The sequence below is a fragment of the Syngnathus typhle genome, linkage group LG18, assembly GCF_033458585.1.
Source record: "Syngnathus typhle isolate RoL2023-S1 ecotype Sweden linkage group LG18, RoL_Styp_1.0, whole genome shotgun sequence".
NCBI classification, from domain to species: Eukaryota; Metazoa; Chordata; class Actinopteri; order Syngnathiformes; family Syngnathidae; genus Syngnathus; species Syngnathus typhle.
The window spans coordinates 3,643,416-3,671,009 of NC_083755.1; the positions used below are offsets into that span (position 1 = coordinate 3,643,416).

General features: G+C 47.4%; 1 protein-coding gene across 29 annotated transcripts in view; it reads left to right on the forward strand.

The window, feature by feature from the left end:
- tcf7l2 (transcription factor 7 like 2) overlaps nucleotides 1–27,594 on the forward strand; it is a 59,699-nt gene that overhangs the window by 19,798 nt on the left and 12,307 nt on the right. For 18 of the 29 annotated variants that reach the window (XM_061264301.1, XM_061264298.1, XM_061264308.1 and 15 more), the window contains exons 4-6: nucleotides 426–527; nucleotides 3,101–3,160; nucleotides 27,086–27,218. In XM_061264301.1, coding sequence (XP_061120285.1) covers nucleotides 426–527; nucleotides 3,101–3,160; nucleotides 27,086–27,218 — 295 coding nt within the window. The remainder of the gene's footprint in view (nucleotides 1–425; nucleotides 528–3,100; nucleotides 3,161–27,085; nucleotides 27,219–27,594) is intronic. The other 11 variants (XM_061264315.1, XM_061264314.1, XM_061264318.1 and 8 more) reach the window with 1 other exon arrangement.

Sequence of the window (27,594 nt, forward strand, 5' to 3'; positions counted from 1 at the left end):
AAAAAAAAATGTTGTCCTCCGGGAAAAGCCACGACGTGCATTTTGACAAACGTCCGTTCCTGCTTATCTGTTTTTTGTGACGTGGGTGGGTTGACGTTGAGCGAGAGCGAAAACGGTCCGATACGGGCCGAGTCAATCATTTACGGGAGCCGTCAGGAGGTCTAGCCTGGTGAGACGCCACGCTCGCACCTCTTTATAGCTCCCAATAAAAGACATGAGGTCACTGGCGAGCCGCTAACCGTGCAACGCCTCCGGAAACGCCGCGGCTAGCTACAGTTGAGCCGGAATCATGCCATCCATCCATCCATCCATCCACCTTGCATGTTTTTGAGTTAGCAAATGTCCTGTCTTTTTTCTTGTTTGGCATTGTTAACATGTTTTGTTCCCTTCTTTGCGTTTGTCTTTCCTTTCTTTCTTCCATCCAGTACCTCCAGATGAAATGGCCCCTGCTAGATGTTCAACCAGGAGGTCTTCAGAGTAGACAAGCACTTAAAGACGCCAGGTCCCCGTCGCCGGCGCACATCGTTGTAAGTAGAAACTGTTTTTTGTTTTCTTCCCTCTCTCCCGGCGGTTCTTTAACCCGCAAAACAAAATTGTTTTTCATACGTGGCGGGCCGAAGAGCATTTCGGGCAAATCACGAGCCTCCTTTTGTGCGGCGAGGCGTCTTGAAATAGGCTGTCAAAAGTTGTGTGGCAGACAAAGCCAACGCTCACAAAAGAAAAGCAGCGGCCTAGGTCGCTCCTTCGCTTCCGTCGTTATTTTTAAACCCGCCGCTTCAGCGGGGCCCCTTTTTCTTGCTCGGTTATTTTAGGAGTCGCTGTAAATGAGTCCTCAAACCGGTCGTGGGCAGGTAAATAGCGGCGCTTGTTATTTTCCTTGAAAATGACTCGGTGACGTGACATCTTGCCACGCAGCCCCCGGAGTTTGGAAATCAAGTTATGCTTGTAGCTGCAACTTTTATTTACACTTGTTTTTATCATGGCCAAATATGGCCGCTATTTTGCTTGCGCTTGAAATCCTACGAGTCTGCTCAACTATTTATATTGATTAGCATTTTGCGATGACAAATTTTTGCTGTTGACGAATTTTTTGCTGTTGACGAATTTTTGCTCAATGTCAATCTTTGCCGTTTGCAGATTTTTAGTGTTTACAAATTTTTGCCGGATGTTCCCCATTTGTGGAGCTTTGCTGTTAGCTTTAGCTCAGCTAATGAAGTTGAGCCAGTCCAGTTGTGAAGGGGTCTTTGTTTGCCCGAGAAAAACTCTTGAACTTGCTGATAAATAACTCAGTCGGTTCATTTTTTTTTTTTTTTGTCTTCTCCTCGTTCTTTTCCCCTTCAGCGCACAGGCCGCAAAGCTCCGAGGCATTGCAGCATCGCGCTCGCTTGCGAAAGCACGCACGCAGACAAGTTGCTGTTAGCGCGCGTGATGAAATTGAAGGTGAAACGCAGCTTGTATTGTTGCCGCTCCTTCTTTCCTCCTGCTCCGGCGTCCACCGCTTGACTGCGAAGGTGCGATTGAATGTTTCCTCAGTTTGCATCATACCGACTGTGTTGCATTAAGAAAAAAGAAGAGGGGGGGAAAGCCAAAAAAAAAAAACAACTCGACGGGTTACCGTGGACAGCGAGCCGATGTTAGCCCCGCCCGTGTCACTCAATCAATCATTTTTCTGATAACTTAGTGTTAGGCTCAATGTTATGACATAGGGAAAGTGGGCGTGGCTAACAGTACCTCACATTCTGATTGGCCGCAGTTGCTTAATTTGCCGCTCTCAGAATTGGGGCATGAGCCCGAACGCTCGCACGCTCGCCCGCATCAACGTCTCAAGAGCCAACAATGTGGCCATTGTCTCGCCGGCTTTCATTGGCAGCGGGGGACGGCGCGAGTGTTAACCATTTCCCCGCCGTGCCTCAGCAACTGTGTCATTGTGGCAAAAAAAAAAAAGACTCAGGGGAAGGGCCGCTTGTACGAAAATTAGCGCAGAGGAAGTGATGGAATCTCGACAATTTTTACGGTCACGTTGCTGCTTCGCTAGCTTCACGACAGAATGAATAGTCGGCGGGTGGAATTCACCTTCCCCTCCGGATCGCGCGCGGCCCGGCGAGACCTTTTCGCTCCCGACGACGTTTGCTCAAGGGATCACGGGGTTGATGTCATCAGACGCCACGTCGGGCCCGAGGCTGTTGTCTGGACGGCCTCTTGTTTCCGCAGACACTGTTGACTCTGTCAACAAGATAACAATGACTCAAAGAGTCACGCTGATCCTTTAATGGACGCTTGCAATCGAGGACCGGTTTCCGAGAGGCCCGCTTCGGAAAAGAACATCTTGGGAATGACTTCTTGATTCTTCCACAACATACTTGAGGAGTTGTATGTATTTGTGCGTGTACACATGATGGCAACGGAAACAGACTGAGGTGCAGCATATTGATTTCTCGGAGCCAGCCAGAAAAGGGCAGGGAACTTTGCCGAGGAGAAGCACCCTAACCTTATGCGCACTGACCAGCTCGCCCGCCCGAAAGCAATCCGACAAGTTGCTTTCTCGGCGCTGAGATCACCGGCTTCTATTTGCACTCGCGCTTAACCCCCCGACGGCCGGCCGAGATAACGCGCAGCAGCAGCTGCATGTTCGGAGAGCCCCGTTGGGAAAAAGCAAATGAATTTGGATCGGCGCCCTCCAATCATTGAACGCATTTTACCCGATTTTTAATGGCCATGTTTTTGTTACTCATGAAGGGCAATTTGTGGATTTTGTTTTTTTTCGCTCTCCACCAAATTCCGGCAGGAGCCGCCCGGGCAGCCTCATCTTCTCCCCTCAGAAAGCTTGCAAAACGTCGGCAATGTACTAAAGAGTGTAATATTGTTTTAACAAGCAGCCAGCCAGTCGGAACAGCGGCGTAAGCGGCAACCGGCGCGCAAAGGCCCTAATAACCCACTCGGACGTGAGGAGGCCGGGTCCGCCGAGACGAGCTCGTGGGTTTGAAATCAAGGGGATGGCGGATTTTCCTGGGAGGACGCCTCCCTTTTGCATATGTGTGTGTGCGTGCGTGTGGAGCTGATATAATTGTGTGACTTGGGACCGTCCATCTTTGCCTTTCAGGGGCCCTTCTGCTGGGAATTCCCTGGACAGTCAGATCTGAGCCTTCACCAATTTCATTTGGTGAGAGACCTTTGAATTCCCCAAAAATATCATGCCAGATTTTTTCTGGGGGTGGGAGGGGGGTTGGGGGTTGATTACGCACCACATAAATTAACACCTGCTAATTGATGAATTGAAAAAAAAAAAGATCCATTTTAATGAATGATAGTTTGGGATCATGGTGATAATCAGACTGTTTGTGCTTGCTGCTGCTTTCTTGTCGCTTTGCTGCTCGTCGGCCCCTGTCAGCTTTTTTGCTAACCAAACTAAGTCTTTTCTCTTTCTTGTTTTCTGCCCCTCCTTCTACTCACGCTTTTTTTGTCCGCTACTTATCCGGCCGGCCTGGGTGATCTTGCTGAGCCATTGTGCTTTAATTTTCTTGTCGTGTGTCTTCATATCACACTTGTGACATGTTTTTTGCCCAAATCGTCTCCTGCTTGATGCTCCTCTGAACCAGGGCAGGTTCTGAGGTGCCGTTTTCATCAAATGACGTCGAGAAGTGGAGATACTTGTTGAGCCCCGAGTCTGTAAAGAAAACAAAGCACCCAAAAAACTTGTCTTGTGAGCAAATAATAGATGGCTTGCTGGATGGCTATTTAATGAAGCGCACCCTGCTACCATATAATTGCCACTTTGTCTGGCACCTTGTTTTACGCATCTCTGCACGTTTGCGCCGTTGAAATAGATCCGCTTGAAGCCTCCCGGGGCTGCGACATATTCCACGGGGCCGGGCTGGGGCTTTCCACATCGCAACAACACATCGCCGATGTCGAGTCCTCTGAGCGTTTTGCAAACATGTTCGAGCTGGGTGGGAACCTCCTCCACGCCCACTTGTTTAAAAATGGATTTGACAAATCAAAACAGAAACAAAGTCAAAAACGTGGCCAATTAATGTCATTTCTGATTAGATAATGACATCCTTGATGGCTCAAATCTTAAAGCGGCATTGCCCCGGGACTTCCTCTCGAAGCTCTTGACAAACTTGTTGACTCAACGCACTCTTGACTGTAAATACGACGAGCCTTTAAAGCTGTACTCGAGAAGAGCCAAGAGGAATTGTTGCTTTTCACCGAGCTCTCTCTCATGCGATGTCTTTGCTAGAACTTGTTTGACGAGGTCTGGCAAGATCATGTTTGGGTGCGCCCGTCGGTGTCGCGCTTTTTCACGTCCGGAGTTTCAGATGACAGCTCGTCAGACGGAGGTCAAGTGGCAGGCGTCACATGTCACGGTTTACGACGACTTGAACTCGTTTCACCCCTGCGCCGGCGGCGGAGCTAAGTAGGCGTCGGAAGAATGCGCTAATCACGCTTTACTCGCTGCATCAACAATTAGGGTCAAAGTTTAGAAGTAGCATCAATAATCCAATCTATTGCTGACCAACTGTACAGTGGCGTTCTTTTTCAGTGCCGCCCCCCCCCCCCCCCCTTCCCCAAATTTTGGCAGAGCAGCGGTCGCTGAGCGACAATGGCTGGCTGCGCTACTGTATTACACCGAAGGCCGTTTCACTGGGAAACTTGTTTTGACACAACTCCAGGTGTCTCATTGTTGCCTCTGCCACGGTTCAACAGATTTACCAATTAGCACTGGGCTGAGGCCACGGGAAGGAGGAGGAGGAGGACGAGGGAATACAACGGGAGACGGACGGCGGGGGCCACCGCGCTAGATGGGGGGGGGACAACGATTAGGGCTGCAGTGATGGAATGAGGTCCCCAAAAAAGCCACAAAAACATTTGACAAAACCACACAAATGGAAAATAGACTAAAGAGATTAAAAGAAATACATTTATTTTAGGCCCAGAAAAAAATTGACAAAATGAAAAAAAATGTATTAGATGAAAATGAGAAAATAATCTAAAATAGAAATAATAGAAAAAAAAAAATCAAATAGAAAGGAGTACAAAAATGCAATGTGATTAAAATCAATTCAAGAATTTGGCAAAAAAACCCATTCCAATTATTTTTACCCAAAAGTATTTGACAAACTATTATGAGAAACATATTTTGAAAGCGTCCCCCTCCAAAAGTTTTTTTTTTCTTCCAACAAGCAACCTCTGTGACGATTTCAACCTTTAAACGCCGTTCCTAACCGCCAAACATTTTCTGCAACTTATCGATAAAGTGTATGCTGTTGTGTGGGCTTAATCACATTTCCGGGCTCTTTCTCATTGCCTCGAGATGAGAACCTTTTTAGAAGTATAGGTGAATGCAGTTTTGCCTTTCATAAGATGCGTGTGAAGCCGCACGGACGCAAACATGTAAGGCGCGCACGCTCAAACAAAAGCGAGACGAGCTTCATTGTGAGCATGAAGCGAGACCAGGGCCTGGCCAACAATGCTTGTGTCAGCCATTCAGGGACAAAAAAAAAAAGAAACATACCGCTTAATGTCAAGAAGTGCGTCAACTGTGCGAATCAATTCCGAGCGTTCGGGGGGTCAGGGTTCTTCTTCGGTGGTGGAATTTGCGGCTTGATGTATTATTGATGTATTGTCAACTTATAATTGCATTGGATGTCTTGCCGGCGTCACACTAGCGCTTTTACTTTTTTTGTTTTTGTTTCTCCAAAACTTTGAACCGCAGTGTTACGTGATTGGTGGCGGCCCAGACAAGAAAAGTATTTGAATTCCCCGAGGAACAATTTCAAGTTTTGGATGAATACACGGTGGCAGTCAAATTTGTACGCTGCTCCGGAACGTCGAGTGATTCCAGAGAGCACTTAAGCCGCCCGCCAGGCCAGCGAGTCTTGTTTGCAGGTCGTGGACGCTCAATTCGCTTCGTCACCATTCTCTCAGGTTGGCCGGGTCAGACAGAACCAGACTAAAGCTCCCCCAATTTATTTGATTTGGGTACCTCGCCTGGAGTCCGTCGGATTTGTACGACTCTCGTTTTGGTGTTTGTTTTGTCGCCGCGTATGCGTTTCTTTTTCCTAATGCTCAGTCTTCCGAGTCGACGTCGGAGTGGCGGGCTTTTGTTTTGGAAGGAATTTGATAGGTGTCGTTTGCTCTTAGCGTGCTTCCCCCTTTTGCTGCCCTAGAAGTTTTGTCCACTTGAGCGAGACAGGTGATGATGATGTGATCACAGCGTACGCATACCTGTGCAGGTGCGCACATGCTCGCCTAGTTACTCACCCTTAACCTAGCGGTGTTATCGCCACAAATTTGCCCGTGGGAGCGGCGCCAGTCGAAACATTAAAAATGCTCTCCCAAATGAATACCGGCCAAATGTTAAGCTACCGTTGCGAACGTCAACAAAGGTTGCATGAAAAAAAAAAATAATTCAACCAGAAATATTTGAAGAAAAATCAAATCTATTCCTTGTGCACAAGTTAATATTTCAAAGTTCGAAACATCAGATGAAAAATACAAAATGATGAGATGAAAATATGACATAGCATAGAATAGTCTGACAAATATCACACATGCTCAGGTAGTTCTCTGTATAAAAAGGGACAACTTGAAGATCCTGTTAAAAACAAAACAAAAGAACTGACAAGGAAAATCTTTCAGCGGGAGGCGAGCATGACGGGGTGAAAAGGAGAAGTGGATTTGGCGAGATTAAGGGGGGATCATCGTGCTTGATGGCTCAATCCTGACGGCATATCGGGGGGGAGACGTCCAAACTAATAACGGCAGAGCGGCCAAAGATGGCCACGGACGGCTACAAACCAGGCCTAGCGTCCCTTCATTCGCGATATTAGCCCATTCGTATGTCTCGTTAACATTTTTCTAGTTAGCCCAGCTGCGCCTAGGCACTACTTTGCGTGACAGATATTGAAATCAAAAGCCCCGGCTGTGTGATTGGCGCTCGACAGGAGCCGCCTTTCCCTCGGCGGGCTCATTAACGACGATGACGTTGAATTTACAAACAATCCTCGTGCTCCTCAAGATAATCTATCATGTCTTTTTTTGTGTCATTGGAACGTTTCTCCATCTTGCGTCGGAACAAGTTGAAATTCTTTGGGGGGGGGCCGGATCTGGAGCCACTCGGGAATAACAATGCTTCCCTCGAGCGTGACTTTCCTACGGCTTTGTTGCCGCAATTTAGCCTCACTCTTGTTTTCTGTTTTTTTTATTTTTCTCTCTGCCCGCTTTTGTAATGTCTCATTGTCACTCGACATTGCGCCTTGAGATGGTTTTATCTGACAACTTGGACTTGGCCAGCTTGGAGTTGTGCTTCTGTGTACAATATTTAGAATTCGAAATTGATTTGAAAGTTAGGGTCAGTTACCAAAAGTGTTGAGAAGAACCCGGACAAATCTGTTGATTCTTGAAACTTGCGGAAGAAGTTGCGGTTTGGAGTCAAGGTAGGCTTGCAGTGAGGCTCTCAGCGTTTGATTCCAAAATACTCAATGGGAGTTTCGCGCATTTCAGAATCTCCGGGGCTGCCTCCATCCGAGGAATTGATGAGCCGGCCAGATGAGCGTGCTCGACAAGCTCCCTTTGGCCGCCGTCGCTAATGCGAAGCACATGCCGGCCCGTCGAGCATCTACGCACCTGTTGAAGCGCTCTTTGGCCTGAGGCGGGCCGGCCGGAACCGGGTTCAAGCCGGAACGCTCGTAATCCTCCTTGACAGAATGTCGTCCTTGTGTTTGGCCAGGCGTTAGCGCGTGTCACGAGCGCGCGTTGCTCTTCCTGCGCTCTGCATGCTAATGGACGTGTTTGTGTTTAGTCACCTGGCCCGCTGCCACCGAGGCCCTCCGGACCTTCTGGTTCCGGACAAAATGCGGCCCCAGCTCCCACTAGTCACTCCCTTACCTGCTCTGGCGTCTATGGCGTGTCGACGAGCCTCTCCCGCCGTTTTAATTACGTCTCATCGGCGCTGATGGCTGCAAACTAGAACATGAAAGGCTCCAGCCTTCTACACGTCGCCCCAGCCGGCTTCAGAGAGCCTAAAAAGGCGATCGGTGTGCCGCTGCGAGTTCCCTGCCGGAACGAGTTTGATGGGCTAATTGTAGCCCCCAGTGGACCAGCAACGCACATCACAGCAAAAAAAAAAAAAAAAAAAATGCACCTTTGGATGGACGTGCCTTTGATTCTGTCCTTCAATACACAGCCGTGCCGTATTTCTATAAATCGTTTTTGTTTTGTTATTTGAGTCGCGTAGGCCTTCCGGTGACACTTTCTCTGTCTGGGCCATTGGACAACAGGAATCTCACCCGTCCGCGATTCCTTTATGGTCAGTGCATCTAATAGGCCCTGCAGACCTTTTTGGCAAACAATGCAACGCGCAACACAAAGCGGCCTCAAGAAAGCCTCTGCCCGTCCGTCCGTCCGTCCGTCCGTCTTTTGCGTTTGTATTCCTTTTTTTTTTTTTTTTTTTTTGCATCAAAAAGAAATCAATACCCAAAACTTCTGAGTGCGTGTATCAGTTTATCCTCCCGTCTCTCTTTAGCGTCATGCCACGGGAGAGAAAAAAGGAGGGGGAGGGCACAAGGAGATGACACCGGCTCGGAAAGCCGGGAAAAAATCGATCGGAGGGAACTCGCTCCCGTCCATGGAAACGCCGCTACGGGAAGGCAAAAGAGATGCGATGGTGGAAAAAAACGTTTGTTTGTTTTTTTGTTTTTTTTCTTCCCCCCTCCTCCTTTGCTACTACCCAGGGAGAGAACATCTGAACAACATTCTCAAAGAGTTCTTTTGGTGAGGTTGACTTGCGCGCTTAGGCTTTGTTTCATCCAAGTGTGCACCAGCGCGTGTACAAGTAGCCGGCCGCCTTTGGAAAGACTCCTCGTGGCGTGTTACGGGCTACTCGCTGGACACGCATGCCCTGCAGGAGGCCGAATTATGAATACAACATGAGTAAACACACACCTACGTACGTGCCATTAAAATAGCGCTCGCCGGGTTTGAAGCAGAAGCAGCCTCCAGCACCGAGCACTCGACCGCTGCATCCTGTAAGCCAGGACGTCGACTTCCCGTGATAGGCAAAAATGGAATTTTAATTTGGCGAGTTTGGTCTCAGATCTGGGCTAGGACTCTCTTTGTTTTGCGCCGTCTGAACTTTGACCTTTAATAGCTTCTCCTTTATTTGATTGGAATTAGTTTCTTAGCAACCTGAGCACGTGGCTGCCTCCCGCAGGACTGTTCGGGTACTACACAATTGTTTGCACGATTGGAAATTTACGATTTGAGGAATGTGCTCTAATCAGCTTCATTTTGGAGTGATTCGCACTCTAATGTATTCTTGGATGCTTGTAGCGTTGACTTCCGTGATAAAGCCTCTTTCTTCTTGTTTTTTTTTTCTTTTTCTCGAGGCAGCTGTGAACAAAGAGCACAATAGCACGTGCAAGCTCGAACCACAATTCCCAGCCCGAGCCCCCAAATGCCATTCAGTCAGCTGGTAGAGTGACGGTATGGAATTGCCTGCTGCGTGGGGGGGGGGGGGGGTCAGCGTGACTGTTGGCACGGTTGCCACCTCGCCACTCGGATGCGGCGGCGATGCGCCTTCGCCTTTCATATTGTCGCCGCTTCCTGTTTTGAAGGAGCAAAATTTCCTCGCAGATGAAAAGGCCCGCGCTTTTGAAACGTGTCCAAGCGCAAATGTGAAAAAAAGGGGGAACGACAGCTGATCTGTAAACATCTCCATCGAGGGGTCGACGGAAAAGGAATTGTGAGGAGGAGGAGGAGGGATGGAAATGATACATTCATTTGCCGTCTTCTTCTTTTGCGTCTATTTTTTTTGTTGTTTTTGATTCGCCGATGAAAGCCAGGCGGCGTTTTTTGTTCGCAGCCAGCTGTATTGCTCTATTCAGGGTGCGGGGGGCACGGAACCGCACGCGCAGCTTAACCCCCTTCCGAAAAAATGCTTTGTGACATCTGCATCCACGCAGCTCTGCATTCAACGCAGCCGGCGAATATTTATAGAGCCGTTTGTTTTTTTTTTAACCCCGACGCTCTGATCGCACCCCAAAAAAAAACCTTCAGAGAGGATATTTTTCATCAACTCTCGCTGGCTGTCACATTTGTTTATTGGCCGATCAGCTGCTGGACACCTCCTCCTCCTTTTTGGTCTTCTCTCACTGACCTCTTAACTGGCTCTAATTGTAGCCTTCAGGCGTCGTCAAAGGAAATGTCGCGAAACAAAGTGCAACGGGCCGGCCGGTGGCCTCAAATCCAGACCGGGCCGTCGTTTGCAGATAAGGCACAAATTCTGAAAAGGGGCGGCATCCCATTTCCCCGCTGGCACAGCTACTGTAAATTAGCACTCCCACGCGCTTGCAGCGGCGCCACCTTGGGGCCGATGGCGAAATCCAGGAGAGAGGAAGGGCCGGCCGCTCGCCATGCGGGCCTTTGCCGGCTCGCTGAGCATTATCGATGGAGAGCTGCAGACGGGACCGAGCCGCTGAAACGTGTTTGTGTGTGTGGGTGTGTGTGTGAACGAAATGCCGGTGACCCCTAAAAGCTGCGACCCGTGAAGAAAAAGGGAGGAGATAATCACACTGAGACGAAGTCTTGGGCCTCATTTGTTCTCTACCTTGTGAGGTCTTAATCCAGCACAGCCTGCTGCTCTTCATTTTGACAGCACGTTTACCCCCCCCCCCCCCCTCCTCCCCCCTCACGGCAATCTGCAGTGGGTCCTGCGAACCAAAGAAACCCAGCGTGCCTTTTTTTTTTTCTCAGGCGTGTCATAATGTCCCCATAAAAGACGGCAAGGGCTTCATTTTGTGTCTTCTCGCAGAAGAGGCATAATTAAGATATACAGTCTACTCAATATATAGACTGAAAATATAGAGGAGCAGACCTGTGGTTTTCGTCTTTGGTTCAAGTGTGTGTGTGTCTGTGTAGTTAGAGCAGCGTGCTATAAAAGGCTAGCGACTCGAGCTTTTCCCTTTCAGCGTGTCGGGGTCAGCGCCAGCCAAGTGTACACGTATACATGCTTGGATTGAATTGGTTGGACCTGAAAAGGTGTGTCGTGAGAATTTGGGATTTATTTTTTTGTCAGGTTTTATTTTAAATTTGTGATTTCTTTTTCTCATTTGGCAATCAAATTGCGATGTTAGTTTGTGCGCATTGTTTTTTTTTTTTGTTGTTTTTTTTAAGGAAAGAACATAGACAAAAAAGTGGACAATAAAAATGGAAATGCCTTGTCCTAAAGCTCTGCCTATTGCGCATCCCTATGACCCCACACGCACATTTTCAGTTCTGCCTCAGTTGTTTCAGGGCTTTGTGACTTTCTAATGCAAACTATCCATCAATAGGTGGGCGTCGCCGGTGGCAATGAAGACGGATTGAATGGGTGGCTCCGTAATTACGGCGGCGGGACCATTGAACGAGCAGCCGCGCGTCGCCGCCGCGTTAGCGCTCGATGGCGAGTTCGGATCCGCGTCGTGTCGTCCCTAATGGCGAGCGAAAGCGTCCCGTCAGTCATCACCTTCGAGCATCCCGCTCTCTCTCGGCAAGTAGCTCCAATTGGCCTCAAGTGTTTGTTTATAAAACTAGACATGGCAAAAAAAAGAAACATCAGTCTGAGCAATTAACCTCACCTCCGCTCATTAAAAATCTCGGCACACATGAAAGCGCAAATTTGTCCAAAGTCATTTGCAAAGTTAGGATATGACCGAATCATCAGACTCCTTGAAGAAAAGGACCTGCAAATCCGTCAACGTATGCGACTCCAAAACTTGTTTTTTTAAGCTTGTCAATTTGTGGCGTTCTCATTGAAAGTCCATTTGTGCTAATCTGGGAAGGACGCTGCCATAATTGCGCAATTTCTTTTTTTCATTTTGATATTTAGTCCCGAAATGGCTTAATAGCCCCCCTTTGAATAATTGCAATCCAAATAATTACAAATGTGCCATTTGGCCGTTTTGGAGTTGATCTCATCTTAAAGCTCGCCCGCTAAGTCTGCTACAGAGGCTCACGTTAGAATCACCGAATTAAAACCCAAAACAAACACAAAAAGCAAACTATCCCAAATTGTGTAGCCGAGTCACGCCGACGGTCCATTGGAGGCGAGCAAAACATTTGCGCTTGTTAAAATGTTTTCTTTGGCCTTTTGTCCGTGCGAGTGTATCGCTGGCGAGCCTTTTGTCTCGTCTTGAGCCCCGAGGCAAACGGTGGCCCGAAATCTGATTAGGCTCCATTCTAAAGAGCGATATTTTCATCCCGCTGATTCTCGGCACCGCGTCCCAGCATCGGGCCGCTTAATGCCGGGAAAAGGCCGCTCTTTTGACAGATAGTAGATACTCCCCCGCGCGGCTTGTTTGGACTTCGGATGTCTTTTCGCCAGCGACGAGACGACCGAGGAAATAAAAAGCATCTAAATAATGTCCGCAGATGAGGAATCAATGGGCCGGAGCAACGCGATACGCATCGCGGGCGTCTTCCCTAAAGTCGCTTTTGTGCGGGCCCCTCGGAGATGTAACTCAAGCAGAAGGAAGCCGCTGACAATGGCCGCATTTGGACGCCCAAAATAGCCTCGGACTTAAGACGGATGGACGGCTTTATTGAGTTACGCCGTCGTCAGCCGCGACGGGCGGGAGGCTTCCGATTTCACATTTTAATGAAACGCGCGGCCGCCGATCAATGGCACCGTGAAACACAAGATTAAATCAAATCAAATGCCAACAGACAATCATTTTATACTCTTTTGTAAATGCTGATATTCACGTTCTTTCGATTGCATTTTTTTTCCTTTAATGTTAAGAAGTTGAAATCTTGACTTTTTACAAATGCAGAATATTATTAGTATACCCTTAAAAATATATTTTTTTACTTTTCTAGATTATGTACTTTGAAATGATAAAGTAGACAAATATTCCTGCTACGTAAATTGCAAAATCAAAAAAATGAATATAGAAATAAAATTTTAAATGATTCATTTATTATTTCGATTGAGCAAAATATTTAGAAATTGTTTTAAGGTGCAGGTATACATCGTAAAATACAACACATTTAATTTCCAATAAAAATGATTTCAGTTTAAAAAAAATATTAAGTATAGGAGAATAAATTGGTGGATATCATTTGAACAAATGCTGTGCTTGTTTACCAAACAGACACAGCAGAAGATGTCTTTGTGAGATTACGCGCATCGAATTCTATTCCTTTGAATTTGTTAATGGCGTTCATCGTTGCGAGCGCTTTGTTTCCGAACGCCACATTTAGGCTACTTTAGCGCATCATTTTTTTCTGAAGCGCCTTTAAAAATAATCTCAGGGCGATGGTGTTGGGTTTCAACTGCTGTGGGGAGTTGTGATCTCGTCTAATGAGAAATAATAATAATATATAAAAAAAAAAAGAAGAATGCAGCTTTGACACAAAGCGTCGCCGCACTGAGGCGGCCAGATAGACGGGGGATTAAAAAAAAAAAGGGAGGGGGGGTTAAAAAAACAATTCTTGGCCATTTCGATGAGATAAATTTAATTTCTTTGCTATTTGGAGGTCTTCTTTGAAAACAGGCAATCATAATGAGCACATTCAAAACCGGAGAATAGATTTTGCCTCCCGCTTCAAATGAGCCGGCGTTATCGGCGTCCGTCATTCGCGCTTTCCCATTTTCCAGCTGCTAATTGATGTTTTTGATGTCGGCTGGGGAAAATTTGAAGCAAATGTCATGTGTGAACCGGCGCGGAAGTTAATAAGATTGACTCCGTCGGGCCGATGCCGCAACCAACGCGGAATGGGGAAAGGGGGGCGGCGAATTTTCTTCGTCCGTCTGGCGAGGAGTGAAATTGACACTGTCGGACAAAGAATTTCACCCGCCCGCAAATAGAAAGTGTTTGCTTTTTCTCCTTAGCCCAATGTTTTCTTCCCGATTGGGGCTTCGAGTTTTTTTTTTTCGTTTTAACTTTGGAACAATCCACATTTTTAATGCTGTTTTGAGTTTGAAAAGCCGCAGTGCTTCATAAAGGCTGAGCTTAGGAAAACAACAAAAAAGAAAATGCGGCGATATAAGTCGGGGTCAGCGCATCTGCTCGGCCGACCTTAAATCCCTTCCGAATAAAAGAAGTGCCACCGAGCTCGTACCATCTTGCGGCATTTAGTCGGCGCTGGCGGCTAGCCAAACACGTTACAAATAAAAAAAAAAGAAAAACACTTAAAGTAAAAAAATATATATATTTCTGCTACGTTTATATTCATTTAGTAACACTCAAATCGATGCGATGCGTCATTTGGATTATTTCGCTTGGCTGCATTTTTTCTAGCCTAAATGGGCCACGACCCCCTCCGGGCACTTTTCTTTTTGAAACTCAAAAAACAAAAAGTAGCCTCTGCTTGCGTTGAGCCCTTGGAGGATCGCGGATAAGGGACATTATTCTCAGAATAGGCAATTAATTCCTCTGGCAACGATCGGTTGGAGTGTTGCCCCCCCACCCCACCCTCTCGCCCTACCCTCCCTGCCTCCATTCGCCATTTGAAATGCTAACACAATGAAATATTTTTCTATTGGTCGACGTCCCCTCGGTTAAGCCGCCACCGGCCGCCGGCGAAGAATTTCATCGACTGATGAGACCACAGGCGTGCCCGATAAAAAGGTTAACTGTACGTGACACGCACACCGAGTAGCCCCCCCCCATCCCTTCGCCCTCGCCGCTACCTTGAACTCGCAAGTTCGCCGTAACTTTTGTTTGACTTTTGCCACGTTGTTGCCGACAGCGCTTGTTTGCTCATGAACATTCTTTTCCCTCCAAATTAAAATTGTTAAATGACGGCGGTTAAAACGGGAACGTAAGCGGCCTTTATGGGTCCATTGTGTTGCCGTAAATTTACCAGAACGTACTTGAGATACGAGCAGAATTGGTTTTGTCTTTTCTGGATTGCCGTAGTTTCCTATGAGCAAGTGATGTGGCTTTATGGTGGTAGATTGACGTGTTGCTTCTGACTGCAATGTATAGTTGATGTTGTAGATTCCCATCTTGCGTGTTGTGCAGCTTCAGGCTCAATTGTGGCGCCGCTCCCGCCACTCTACGTTTTGCCGTTACACAACCCGCCATCGTGTGTTTCTCGCCGCCTTTGTGTTTCCTTATCTGGGTTGTGCTGCGCGTGCATAGTGTGCAGAGTTAAAAAAAAAAAAAAAAAAAAGAAGAGCTGCACATTTTCCCCTCCTTCAGGGACGAGATGCGGTCGACCACCCGGGAGTGGGAGCGGGATGGTGTAAAAAATAGAAAATTCGGGGTGGTGGCAGGTGAGTCGCCTGGCCACGCCACGGCTTTGGCTTCTTCATGACAAGATGCCGTTGATTGGAAACGGCGGGCCTGTTGATCAATCCCGCCGACGCGACAGCTTTGCCGTGAGGCCCGCCAACTCTTTGGAGTGTGGCGGCGGCGGCGGCGGCTGAAGCTCAAGCGGCACAACCAGCAGCAGCCGCAGCAGCTCGCCTGCCCGTTTCGCCTCACTAATTGGCACAGCTTGCTTTTTATATACAGGCAGTTGTTTATCATTTTTTTTAATGCCACCACTTATCCCAGGCTGGACAAAGAATGATATTTTTTTTGGGGGTTTGAAATATATTGACTCCAAATTAGGAAATTTCAATAATTAGAGCCGTTTATTTTTAACCTTTATTAAATAGTAATTATATTAATCATAATACAATTTAAAAATGATGGGTAATTTTTTTTGTCAAAATGTCTTCATCCAAATGTGTCGTAGTTCAATTACCTCATTAAATAGATTTTTAGATAATTATATTTAAAATAATTTAAGATTAAATAGATAATTGAATTAATTGGCATCAATGATGAGTTAACAGCATTTATTTGATTCAATATATAATTAGTTTTAATTGAATAATTTCTAATACAATAAAAAAATTGAGCAGGAGTTAAAATCAATTTCCCCCTCAAATATTTAAACGTGTCAAAGTTTGCGCACCCCGATTTTGGGGAATTGCATGGTGAGTTTTTCCCCCATTAAATTGACCCCCCCCCCCTTTTCCATCACATTCAATTACTTTAAAGTCTATCTTAACGCTGCATGTAAATGACATGTTCTTATTGTTTTGCCAGTCGTATTACAAGTTGAGGTGGTAGCGAAGCAGGCTGGGTGAGGTGTGTGTGTGTCGGGGGGGGGATAGTGATGTATGTGCTGCTGGCTTTGTTCCATCTCTATTTTTTATTAGAATTTTTGTTGTTGTTGTTGTTAGTGCTGGGATGTGACTGTAGGCAATCTGCATCAGCGCCTGATCCGCAGAGGGGCTGACTGCGGAAAAGCGAATCAAGTCTTTGTCAGTGGGGATGAAAGGAAGAAACAAGCTTTTATTCCCCCTTTTTTTTAATTGCAATTTTTTCCTCCACTGCTTCAATTCATATATCCATAATTAAGTGAAGCTGTCATTTTCTTCCCCAGCTGTTTACAGCAATATGCATTTGATTCATCACATGCCCCGCATCCCCCCCACCCCCCACCACTCTTTCCAAACCTCGCGCTAACTCCATCAAACAGGCAAGTAGGTTGCACAACGTCAAGGCAATTGTCAGCAAACGTCTGTTTTGTCGCTTTGCTGACTTGTCGCGACACGGCGGGCGCGTCGCGCTCTTAATTCGGCCGCCTGACAAAATGAGGCAAAAGGCGGGAGCAGATAAGTAAATGTTGAACCGTCATCTGTTCTCAGGGCCCTTCATTAAGCTTAGCCCGCTCACGCCTCTTGTGGCACTTAATATTTATCATCAACTTGTGATTTAGAGTCCAAATATTGATGCAGTCTTCGGTTTGATTTTTGTTGTTGTTAAAAGTGGCCTTTTTCGAAAGTCCCTAACGTGACTTCCCCAAGCCCGCCGGAATTAATGTTGACGTGGATGGCGGTCGGCAAAGATTAACTTACTACCTCCACCCAGTGGCAATCGCAAGAAAAAGAAAGTGCGGCTGTGATTGGCAGCGCGCCGCATTTAATGTTGTGTGCCTTAAGCCAAGTGTGTGGGGGGGGGGGGGGGGGGCGTGTAGTGAGAACACAATAGTGGCGCTATCTCCCTCGCACTCTTGCTTTGTCTGGCTCATTGTGCGCCTTATTACACGCCGCATTTGCCGTGAAGAATCCTCCATCCTGCCTTCTTATCGCCGCCGAATGTTAACGGCGATTGTCGCCGCGTTGCCATTTGGATCGGAAAAGCACTCAGGCCAAAACGGAAATGCGACGTCTTTTTTTTTTTTTTTTGGTCATGCAATTCCATATGCTGTGTAGGATTCCACCCAAAAAATCGAAAAGCTTTTGCTTGCGGCCTTGTTTGCCTTTGGGGAAAAATTTGCTGAGCGCCCCAAAAATGGTTTGGGACTCACGGGGGGAGCCGGATCCTGATCCGGGTCGGAACGGGGTGGGTGGTGAGACTCTCACCGTGAGAGGGCCCCGTTCTGGTGATCAAAGCGTGGCTTGTTTTATGCATTGCGCTTTGAAGCGGCCCGCGTCACCCACAGCACTCACTTCATCAACTTGACCAGTGTCTTAATAGCAGATCAATAAGTTTCAAAGTCGCTGCGTTAATTTGATACCAGCGCCGATGTGATCACGCTGGGCCTCTCGCTCTCTCTCCCTCCCTTTGCCACTAAAGCTCGCTCACTCACCCTCCACTCAATCTTTTTTTTTTTTTTTTTTTAGGCGGCGGGATTAATTTCCTCACCAATTAAAAGGTTCTTTTTGGAGCCTTCATGAAAAATGATAACCTTTATGGAAGCAAAAAAATAAATCTCTATGATGTCAACGTTTGAGAAGTCTTGAGAAATCAAAATTGATCATATGGATATGACTTTAGCATTTACGATATTTATTATTACTTATTATTTCAAATGAGTCTTAATGTAATTGACTCATTGAAAACATTTTCTTTACATCCTATTTACGTATTTTCAATTTTCTAATCCCACAAAATGAATCATTTTTTGGAGGCTAATTTACGGTTTTGACAAAATGTATTTTTTTTAAAATCAGCTTTGTTTCCCACAAATTTGCTAAAACATTGGCTTTCAATAAAATGTAAAACCGAATGCAGCCTTTGTGTCCACGAAGCAGACGGATAAATACGCTCGACGGCTTTTTCGGCACAACTTTCCCCTGCGCTCGGCATCGACTTAAGAAAAGAAAAAAAAAAAGAAACACCATCTGTGTGCGGGATCTGCACCTGGAGAACAAAAGCCAATTTAATGTGTTCATCTAAGGGTTGCTAATGGTATTAGGCCAGCCCGGGGGTGGTCGGCCCCCTCGGTGGCGTCCAGCGAGAGCCACCGCCTCGACCTCTCGTTCTCGGGGCGGCTGCCGTTTGTGCCCCGCATGTGCACAAAATGATGCCAGCAAAAAGAGCATAACCTCTCTTTTACAATTTGGCAATTATTATTATTTGACTTTTTTTTTTTTTTGCTTTTGTTGCACACAGACACATTTTGTCTTGTGAGAAAATAATGGTTGGGAAAGGCGCTACTAATGTTGGAAAAGTAATTCCACCTAAAGGGCAGAAATTCATATTTACAATTTTGAATGATCTTTTTGTCTCTGAAAACAAATGTAATTATTCATCTTTTGGATTTGTTTTACACAGATTTATGTGGCCCTGAAAAAGTAATTGAGGCACAACGGCACTTGCCTAAGGGGACAAAATAATTGTCGGAAAGTCAGAATATGCAAAATTGCTAGGAAAGGAATAAAATTGTTTGAGGAAAAAAAAAAAAAGGATGGGCAAAATAATGTTAGAAAAAAATAAAACGGCTAAAATAATTTGGAGGAAAGTAGAAAACAAATGTGAGGCAAGTCGCAAGATAATTTGGGAATCGTTTTGGTTTCTTGGAATTCTTTTTCAAAGCGACACGTTTGCTGCCTTCTTTTCTTCTTTGCTCCCTCTTCTGCCGCCTGTGTGGTCCTCGGCGGTCGGCCCGGCGGCGCTCCGCCGAGGGAGACGGCCGACGCCGGGGGTCCGGCGTTTTCTTAATAAATCTTTCATGATGAATTTAGGCAGCGCTCGTGGCAAAAATCCATTCTTGTCCGCACAGACAGAAAAGAAAGATGACTAAATCGCGTTTCGCTCATCAAAACAACCAAATACATGATTTCAAGTCTATTTCCCCCCGCTTTTTTCTTTCTTTCTCTCTTTCTTTTCCAACCCCCCCTCAAGTAAGTGTGGAATCTTGCTTCATTAAAAGTGTATTAATCTGGCCCGGTCTCGTGGGAGCCACCTTAAAGACGATGTTGTGTCATTTTCTTTAAATTGTCAGGGGGTGGGGGGGGGGGTGCGATGTGAAGGGAGAGGAAAAAAAAAATCTTCCAGATTTGGTCCCTGTCAGTCAGAAATAATTGTGTGCTTAATCTTGTCCCTGATGGATGACTCGGAGTTCAGCAATGGGCCAGCTCCAATGACAAATACAATATTAATATTCATTAAGCGCTTTGACAATGCTAATTTTGATGCCGTCGTAAAAGGGCCTCGCAAAGTTGGCGGCCAAAAGCATCAGAGCGCTGCGCAAGGTGGCGAGATAATTTGTGCTGCTTTAGCGAGGGAGCGGGCGAGCGGCGCGTTGCGGCGGCGGCGGCGGCGGCGGCTTTTAAAGTCTTAAAGCGGAGAAGAAGAAGAAGGAGAGGGGAAAAAAGGAAGGGGGAAAAGGCAAGGTAGCGCAAACAAAATAAAAGAGAAAAGGCAAAAAGTTCAGACGCATTGGAAAGCGGGGCCGCGGAAGTAATACGATCAAGAGAGCAGGCCGGAAAACATTTGACGCCTTCCTTCCTTGGGCGCAAAATACTTTTTTTTGGTTTGTTTTTCATTTTGAAAAGGCAAAAACCCTCCACAAAACTGGCAAGAAAAAGGAGAGGACGCCCAACATGGTAAGTCGACAGCGCATTCTTGATTTTTCGTCCCCTTTCTTTTTCTTGCATCTTTTTGATCTTTTCAATTATCAGCATTTGAAGATCAATAGTCATTTTTTATCTGCGTCGGTTGAAAGGCTCACAGCGGTGGTGAGCGGCACGGCGAGGCGGCGGCGCGGCGGCTGCTCGGATCACGCGCGGCTTTAAGAGCGGGCTTCCTCCTCGCGCCGGCACCACTCGGCCCGCCGCCTCCACTTTGGCCACTTTTCCCCGGCTTTTAGACATCGGCGGCGTTTTTGTGCTCGTTGACGCCGAGTCGGACGCAGATTCGGAAGCAGCTCGCTCGCTCTTTTTGACGCTTTTCCCCCTGCAGAAAATCTCCGGAATGCTTTTTCCACCCTTCGATTTTGCGTCTAACGCGGTGTGACCCGCACTGAATGGAGCGTGGCTAGTTTTTTTTTTTTTTTTCCCTCTTCTCCTTTCTGCCGGGTGGGGTGGGGGGATTACTGACATGACGCCCCGCTGCTCGAGTTTAGCCAAGTTAGGGCAACTCCTAAAAAGACGCACCACTCCACTCGCCTTATGTCCGCCGAGCCGGTGAGTGAAAGCCTCTCTTCTTTTTCTTTTCAATTTATCAAAGACGGCAGACGAGGACACAAAAGGGTCGTTGGCGGGAGGGGGGGGCGCTGGATATGAAGACGCGCGAGGGGGAGAGCGAGGGAGTCCCGGCCCGGGCGGACGGCGTGACGGAGCGCCGCGTCGGGTCCGGCCGGCATCGGCCGGACCCCGAAGGGCCGGCTCGACGGCCGTGGCGGCCGGCGTCTTATCGGCTCAACCCATCGAGCGAGGCGTGAGCGAGGGGGGCCGCCGCAGACGAGGTGCTGCCCCCCAGTGGATTAGAGGCTGACATGGCGGTGGGAGTCTGCTTGGAGTGAGTGCACGAGCGCGAGTGGCGGCATGCGCGTTTTAACCAGGAAGCGAGCAGCATCCCAAATCGGGCTCTTTTAAATGGTAAGACTTTTTACACTTTTCATGTTTGGAATGCGCAAACGCTGCTTCACTCCTGCATGCCTTTTGAATACCACCGAGGATTTAGTTCGATTTTTGTCCGTCCGGGCTCTCTTTGGGTCATTTCGAACACTTATGTTGCTAAATGACAGGCTGACAATTTGGATGAATGAAAGGCAGCGTTTGATTGCTTTGTCCTGATGGGCTGACAGGCGTGAATTAGTTCAAGATGTCCCCGTAAACATCGGCGGGGATTTTGCTTGCGCTCGCAAATCAATCACGACTTTCATTGTATTTATTTAGGAAATGATTAATTTGTCTTTCCTGGAATTTGGATCATTTGTCCCACGTCTCTCGTTTATCTTTTGTAGTTTGCCACTCTGTGTTTTGTACGCGACTGTGATCAATATTAACCTACAACAAATAAGAGAAAAGTCTAAATTGAACTTTTATTATTCAAAATATTTTTTAAAAGAAGAAAGTTTTAGTGCACTTCCTTTTTTATATACAATCAATCACTTTTTACTATAAAACCATTTTAAAACTATTTCATTTGTTTATAATTTAAACTGAATTGTGATCCCTGCTTTCATTATTCTTTAATTGTACTTTTAGCGCTGTAGAAACTATTCCTCAGTTGTTTTTTTTGTTTTTTTTTAAGGGGGGGGTTTGTTGTTGTTGATGCTGCTGTGGCAGCGCGTTGGCGAGCTGTCCATCACTTTGAGTTTAGTAACGAAAGTCCACATGGGACAAAAGGGAGGCGGCGGGAGCGCGACGGGCCGATCGGAGGGGGAGGGCGGGCAATTAGCCGCTGCCTCGTCGGGGGGCTCTTTTACTTGTCAAGCCGGGGAGCTCGCTCCCGCCTGCCTGCCTGCCCACCGCCACCCCGCGCTATTGTGCGGGACATTCCCTCTGCTTTGTTTTGCCTGTTGGGCCTCGGGACGGGACTCACCGCAGCGCGGCCTGCCATCCGGATGCTGGGCAAAATTTACATTTCAATTGACCTATTTGGAAAAGTTCGGAAGATGCAGAAATTAGGCTTGGATGAATTTCTCCTCCTCGCAATGAATCAATTTGTTGGAATTGTTCAACTTTTATTTAGCTTGGTTGAATCCATGAATATTCTTTTAGAGGAACAGTGCACACGTTTAAATCATGTATGCTATAAATATTTAATTTGATGCGGTTCTCGTTGTTAGGGGGTTGCCATGTTAGCTCCTTAAAGCTCATATTTGGAATTTAAGGCCATCAAAAATAAAAATTTTAACCAAAATAGATTTAAAAATTTTTATTTGCAAGACATTTTAGAATTGTTTCAATACATTTATAATTACAGTATCTGCATTTAAAGCATTCTGCAGTGGCGGCGATATGCTTTGCTTTTATTTATTTATTGTAATTTAATAAGATTTTATTTCCATGTAAAGGCATTCATAGTTGCTGTCACTAATTTGGCAAAAGTGATGGAGAGAGTTTAGAAGGTGTTGGGTCATGGATAGAGCCTTTTTTGGGGTGAAAATGTGCAACTCGTAGGCCTAAAATGGCCTGCTAGGACATTTGATGTGGCCCTGCCAATTCAAAGATAAACAAAACTTTTGTATTATTATTATTTTTTTAAAAGGCCAAAAATGACGGCAACAAAAATGACTCCGCCTCTCCACCCCCAACACACAGACAGGCACAAACTTAGAGCAGTTTTATTTTTATTTTATATCAAATATACTTTTGCTGCCCGAGGTCATTTCCCCCTCCGCCTCCACTTGTCACGCCGCTATGGAAAGTTTGGGCGAGGAGAGTGCGTAATAGATGAGGCGGGATTAGGTAGTTGTAGGCCCCGCAGCCTGCCGGAGAGCTGCTCAAATGACTAACACCCTTGGGGAACAATGGTCAGCCACGGGCGAGTGTAAAGAGAGAGTGCACAATGAACACAAGTTCACCCACACACTTCACTCAGCGCGGGAAGGCGGCGAGGCAAGAAGCGGCTTAGCAGCACGGCAAAAGGGAGCTTCTGCTCACTGCGCAAGGGAGGGCATAGCGGGGTGGGGAGGGCTGGGGGGTCGGTCATGTACCCGCGGGACAGACCTCCGGCTGTGTCGGAGGAGACCGGAGTCCTTGGCCCGGGACTCCTCCAGAGGGTGGGCGGCTGGCATCTCAATCTGAGCACTTGGGTGAGTAGGCCGCACCCCGTTTTCCCCCATTAAGGAAAGGAGGGCGAGACGTAAACATGACAAGTGTCATACCTTTTTAAAAAGTCATCATCATTTGTTTGTTTATTTACTCGACAAAACCGTATTTAATCAAAATGCTGTCTTATCGTCGGGAAGGAAACATTTTGACAGCCTAGCGTATTCTTTTGTGTGCATCCCATTCCAAATCTTGATTGCCAGACTTTCAAGTGAATTTCGGCAAGGCTGATTGCATTTCAAAAGGTGCTTTTGACACAATACCGCCCGTTTAACTCTGGTACGAGAGCTCAAGAGGCTGTTTATGTTGAAAAGTGTAGTGGGTTGTGGGGGGGGGCGGCTTGAACGCACGTGCGAGCCCAGGCGTCAATTTGTCAACACCTCCACCAAATAGCATTTGGTATTTAAGCGCGCCACTTTATTTATGTGTGACACATCACAACGTGTCCTCTCCGCCATTCCATTTGATGTGCCGACTATCAAAGACGCGGCAAGCGGGGAAATGAGCGTCGACGAGCGACCTGAGCGGCAGCGCGAGGACGGGGGAGCAAAGGCTCTGGCCCACATAATATTTTTCTTCCGCACTCTGATCAAGCAAGTCAGCGTGTCACGACTGTAAAGTGAATAATTAAGTTTGATAAAACATCTCGGGGTGCCTACCCCCCCCCCCCCCCTTTTTTTTTTTTTTTTCGCCCTGGGATATGCATCCCCTCTCATAAAAAACAGATCATCACTTCCGGATCAATCCCGGGCTGGACCAAGGATATGATTTGTGAGGGCTAATCAGCGCCGGCAGATCCAACCTCTGATAAGCCTTTAGTTTGTCTCGGCATTTCATATTCCATCGCCGCTAATCTTTTAAGTATTCCTTTTAGATTGTCTGCCTGAATCTGAGGATTTGCTCTCAAGCCTCAAAGGGGCATTCAACACCCTTGCCCCACCAAAAAGTCAAATAATCGCGGGCTGACATTTATGATATTAAACTTACTGGAGTGATTAAGCTCCTTATGATGCGCTTGAGTTTTTGTGCCTGGTGTCAAGTCGGCCAGCCACCTCTGGAATGCGCAGGGCCCAAGAGGACCCCAATCCATCACGCCACTGTCATCCCTCAACCTCCTCCCTGGCCCGGCCACTTGCAGCTCATTAGCGGCCGGCGAGCTGTTGTGACAACTCATCATATCATGACACAAAGCAGAAGAAAGGCGGCGGCACTCTAGCGTAGGATGGGCCCTCCGGGGGCCCGTAAGGTCAACACCTTCACATTTAGGCGGAAACGAGGGGCCAACAGCTTTTTCCTGTCCGGCCTTCACCTCGCCGCCCCGCTGCCTTTGTCTGCTTCTGTCCTGCTGTCACTTTCGGAGCCTCTGGGCTAGCTCTTGCCCGGCCGGCCCCCCTCTCTCCCTTCCACCCTGAGGTCTGATTTGAAGCATCACATTGATTTGACCGCCTCCCGGGGGCTCTTTTTACAGTTGCTGACTGCTCTTTCCAAATGTAGATTAGTGTTGGGACTTGTGGTGGACCATCCTTCGCTTATAGGTGCTCAGGAATTTGCTGACATTTTGCCTTCTTCCGCATTTCCCATATGTCTTACTACCATGATGATTCTCGGTGGACTGGTCCCTGAAGGGTCGGGCGCCAAAAAGTATAGACGTGCTAGGAAAAGTCACTAAGACCTAATATAAGCCCCAGAGTAGGAAGTAGGAGTAAAACGATGAAGAAATAGAAGCGCCGGTAATATCAGTAGCTGAAGCGGAGGTGGCAAATCCCACGCGTAGACTCGAGTATGCCGCGTTAGTCAGCAAGCGGCGCCCTGAGTGTCGCGGACAATCGAGGAAGTCTGCGTGCAGTTCATTGACGCCAGTTGTTTTGCAGGGTCTTGTGAATGTCTTTTGGAGTCTTGAAAAGCTCGGCCGTCTTTATTGTCTGCTGCTATTTTTGTTTGCTCTAGTGACGAAGGATGCGAGTCAGCGGGGGTGTCGGGCCAGGAAACGTTCTTTCTTCTTAGCCTGGCCCTTGTGGAGAAGCCTCCCACGTCGCTCGCTTTTGTCTCTCTGCGCTTTCTTGTCTGTTGTGCGATAGAAGCCTCCCCCCAAGTCGAGTGCGAGGTTTCAGAGCAGGTGCGGGGCCTCGTTCCTGCCGGGACCTTGCCTCGACGGGATCGGGAACCCTAGCGGATGCTCTCATTGGAGGAGACCGAGTGTTTAACTCGCCACACATCAAACAAGACTGGAGAATATCTCCAATTCTGGTTTTGAGGTCTTCTCTCTCTGTCCCACGGCCCAGGAATTCGGATTCTCAGACCTGGTCTTGCAGTTTGTAATTCAGACAGCATTGGAGCTTGATATGAATCCGTCATTTTGGTGGCAGAAGATTTTGCGTACTGTAGCAAAATGCCGAAAGGCGGTTTCTGATGTAAATCCGCCACACTCTGGCCCTTTCCCCTCCCTCTTTTTAAGTTGGGACTGGGGCGTTTTGAACTGTGCTCTGAATAGCCGAGGCGTGTGGACAAAAGACTTACTCCAAATGGCCAGTAAAGCTTTTCACAACGCACATGAAGAATCGACAACATTCTTTCACATCATTACCCGAGGGAGGAGCAGGGATTCGTGAAGGAGGAGGTTAGGAGGTGAGAGGAGGGAGGGGGGGGGAGACTTGGGAAAGAGCGACACAACTCGTCATCTGCATGCGGCAGCTGTCATCATCTTGTTTTTTTCCTCCCCATCATCCGTCTATTCTGGATGTGCGGATCAGATCGCGAGCGCCTCGGTTTGTGTTTCTTTCTAACGAATCCCGTTGCAGCTCGCACCCCGACGCCTCCAACTCGACACGCAGGCACACATGCACCCCCTCCCCATCCCTGCTCTGCACAGCCCCGCTCCTCCACAGCCTTTTCAGCTCCGGGCTGTGAATGAGTCCCAGGAGTCTCGCTTGCCTCCCTGGAGTTCTGCAGGGGGTTCATTAATCTTTCATTGGGACCATGGCAATAGGGAATGTCCCCCCCCCCCCCCTTCCCGATCCCACCACCCACCTCCCCGGCCACCTTTCACAATTCTCCAAACTATATAGAAAAGATTCCGGAAGAAATGGCACATACCCGAGTCCAAATATTCGTCGCGGTCTCCCAAAACATTGGGGTAGACCAAGTCCAGATTGATATGTGGACTCGGATGCCCCCTCGTCCCATTAAACCTACATCTGCCACAGTGGATTTTTTTAGGCATATATTTAAGTCACTAATGAGGTTGTGTGAGGGTTTATAGACAACACACTCAAGCAGATCCACCCCTTTGCTTTACCCCCCCCCCCCTCTCCCAGCCCCTCTTGAACATATCATCCATGTTATGATAAGCCTGATTAGTGCTGCTTCTTTGGCTGCTGAGGGCAGGATAAGGATGTGTGGGTGAAGGGGTGAAAGCCACCAGGCTAATCTACAGCAGTGCTCTAATCTGGTTATCTGGTGGCCGGGGGTACGGTCCCAGGCCCGGAATTTAGGGGGCCCCGTGGCAGCTCCACTGTAATCTTTGGGTAATTGAAAAAAAAAAGAAGGGAGAGGATGGACTGCGCCACTTTAGGAGCACAAAGAGAAGATTACATAGCTCCAAGTAATTTGGCAAAAATGGAGAAATGGATTTTCAGCTACTAACCCTTTTAGTGGCAGAATGGAGAATCGGGCCCAAGCGAGGAAGACGAGGAGGGAACAGTGGCACGTTGACCGAAGCCGCTAATGACTCTGGATTTACATGCGCTGTCTTGATTTTGCACAAGATCGATTACATGCGTTGCCGCTGCGGTTAAAAGTGCCTCATCACGCATCGGGCCCCAAATGAGAAGTGGCAACCCCCCCAGGGCCTCATAGACTCTCGCTGAATTCCGGAATGACACCGCAGAAGTGTTTTTAATTACAAACCGCAGTGGTTTCACTGAGGCCCGGCGGTTTGGCGCCTCCTGGACACTCGGAAAACGATATGCTCTGTTTTTACGTTTCTACGAATATTAACCTTTGGTCTATTTTCTTTCTTGTTTTTCTCTCCTGCAGTCGAATAAGGTTCCAGTGGTTCAGCACCCTCACCACGTGCACCCTCTCACACCACTGATCACCTACAGCAATGAGCACTTCACACCCGGGAACCCTCCACCACACCTACAGACAGACGTGGACCCCAAAACAGGCAAGTGTAGCAGCTCTGGATCAAGTAAGCACCAGATACCTTTTGTACTTCACTTACAAGACTTGAAACAAAGACTGCTTTTGTATCTGAAGACTCGGGTCCAGGAACCCGAGGCTTATTTCGTTCGACTCTACGGCCGATTCTGTGATTATGTATGCGACTCAATCCCCCCGTGGGTCGCCCAGTTTTTTCACATTAATCATCTTAAGACCTGCATCGGAGCTAGACCTGTAGCCTTGTTTTGTTGATGGCCTACCTGCCTCTTCACGGTGAACCATTTTGTTCTATTATCTAGTATTTCATTTGTTCCCACTCATTCATTTAGGTAATGATGTTTGCCTTATTACAACGGCCCTTACGAGCGGGGGAAATAATG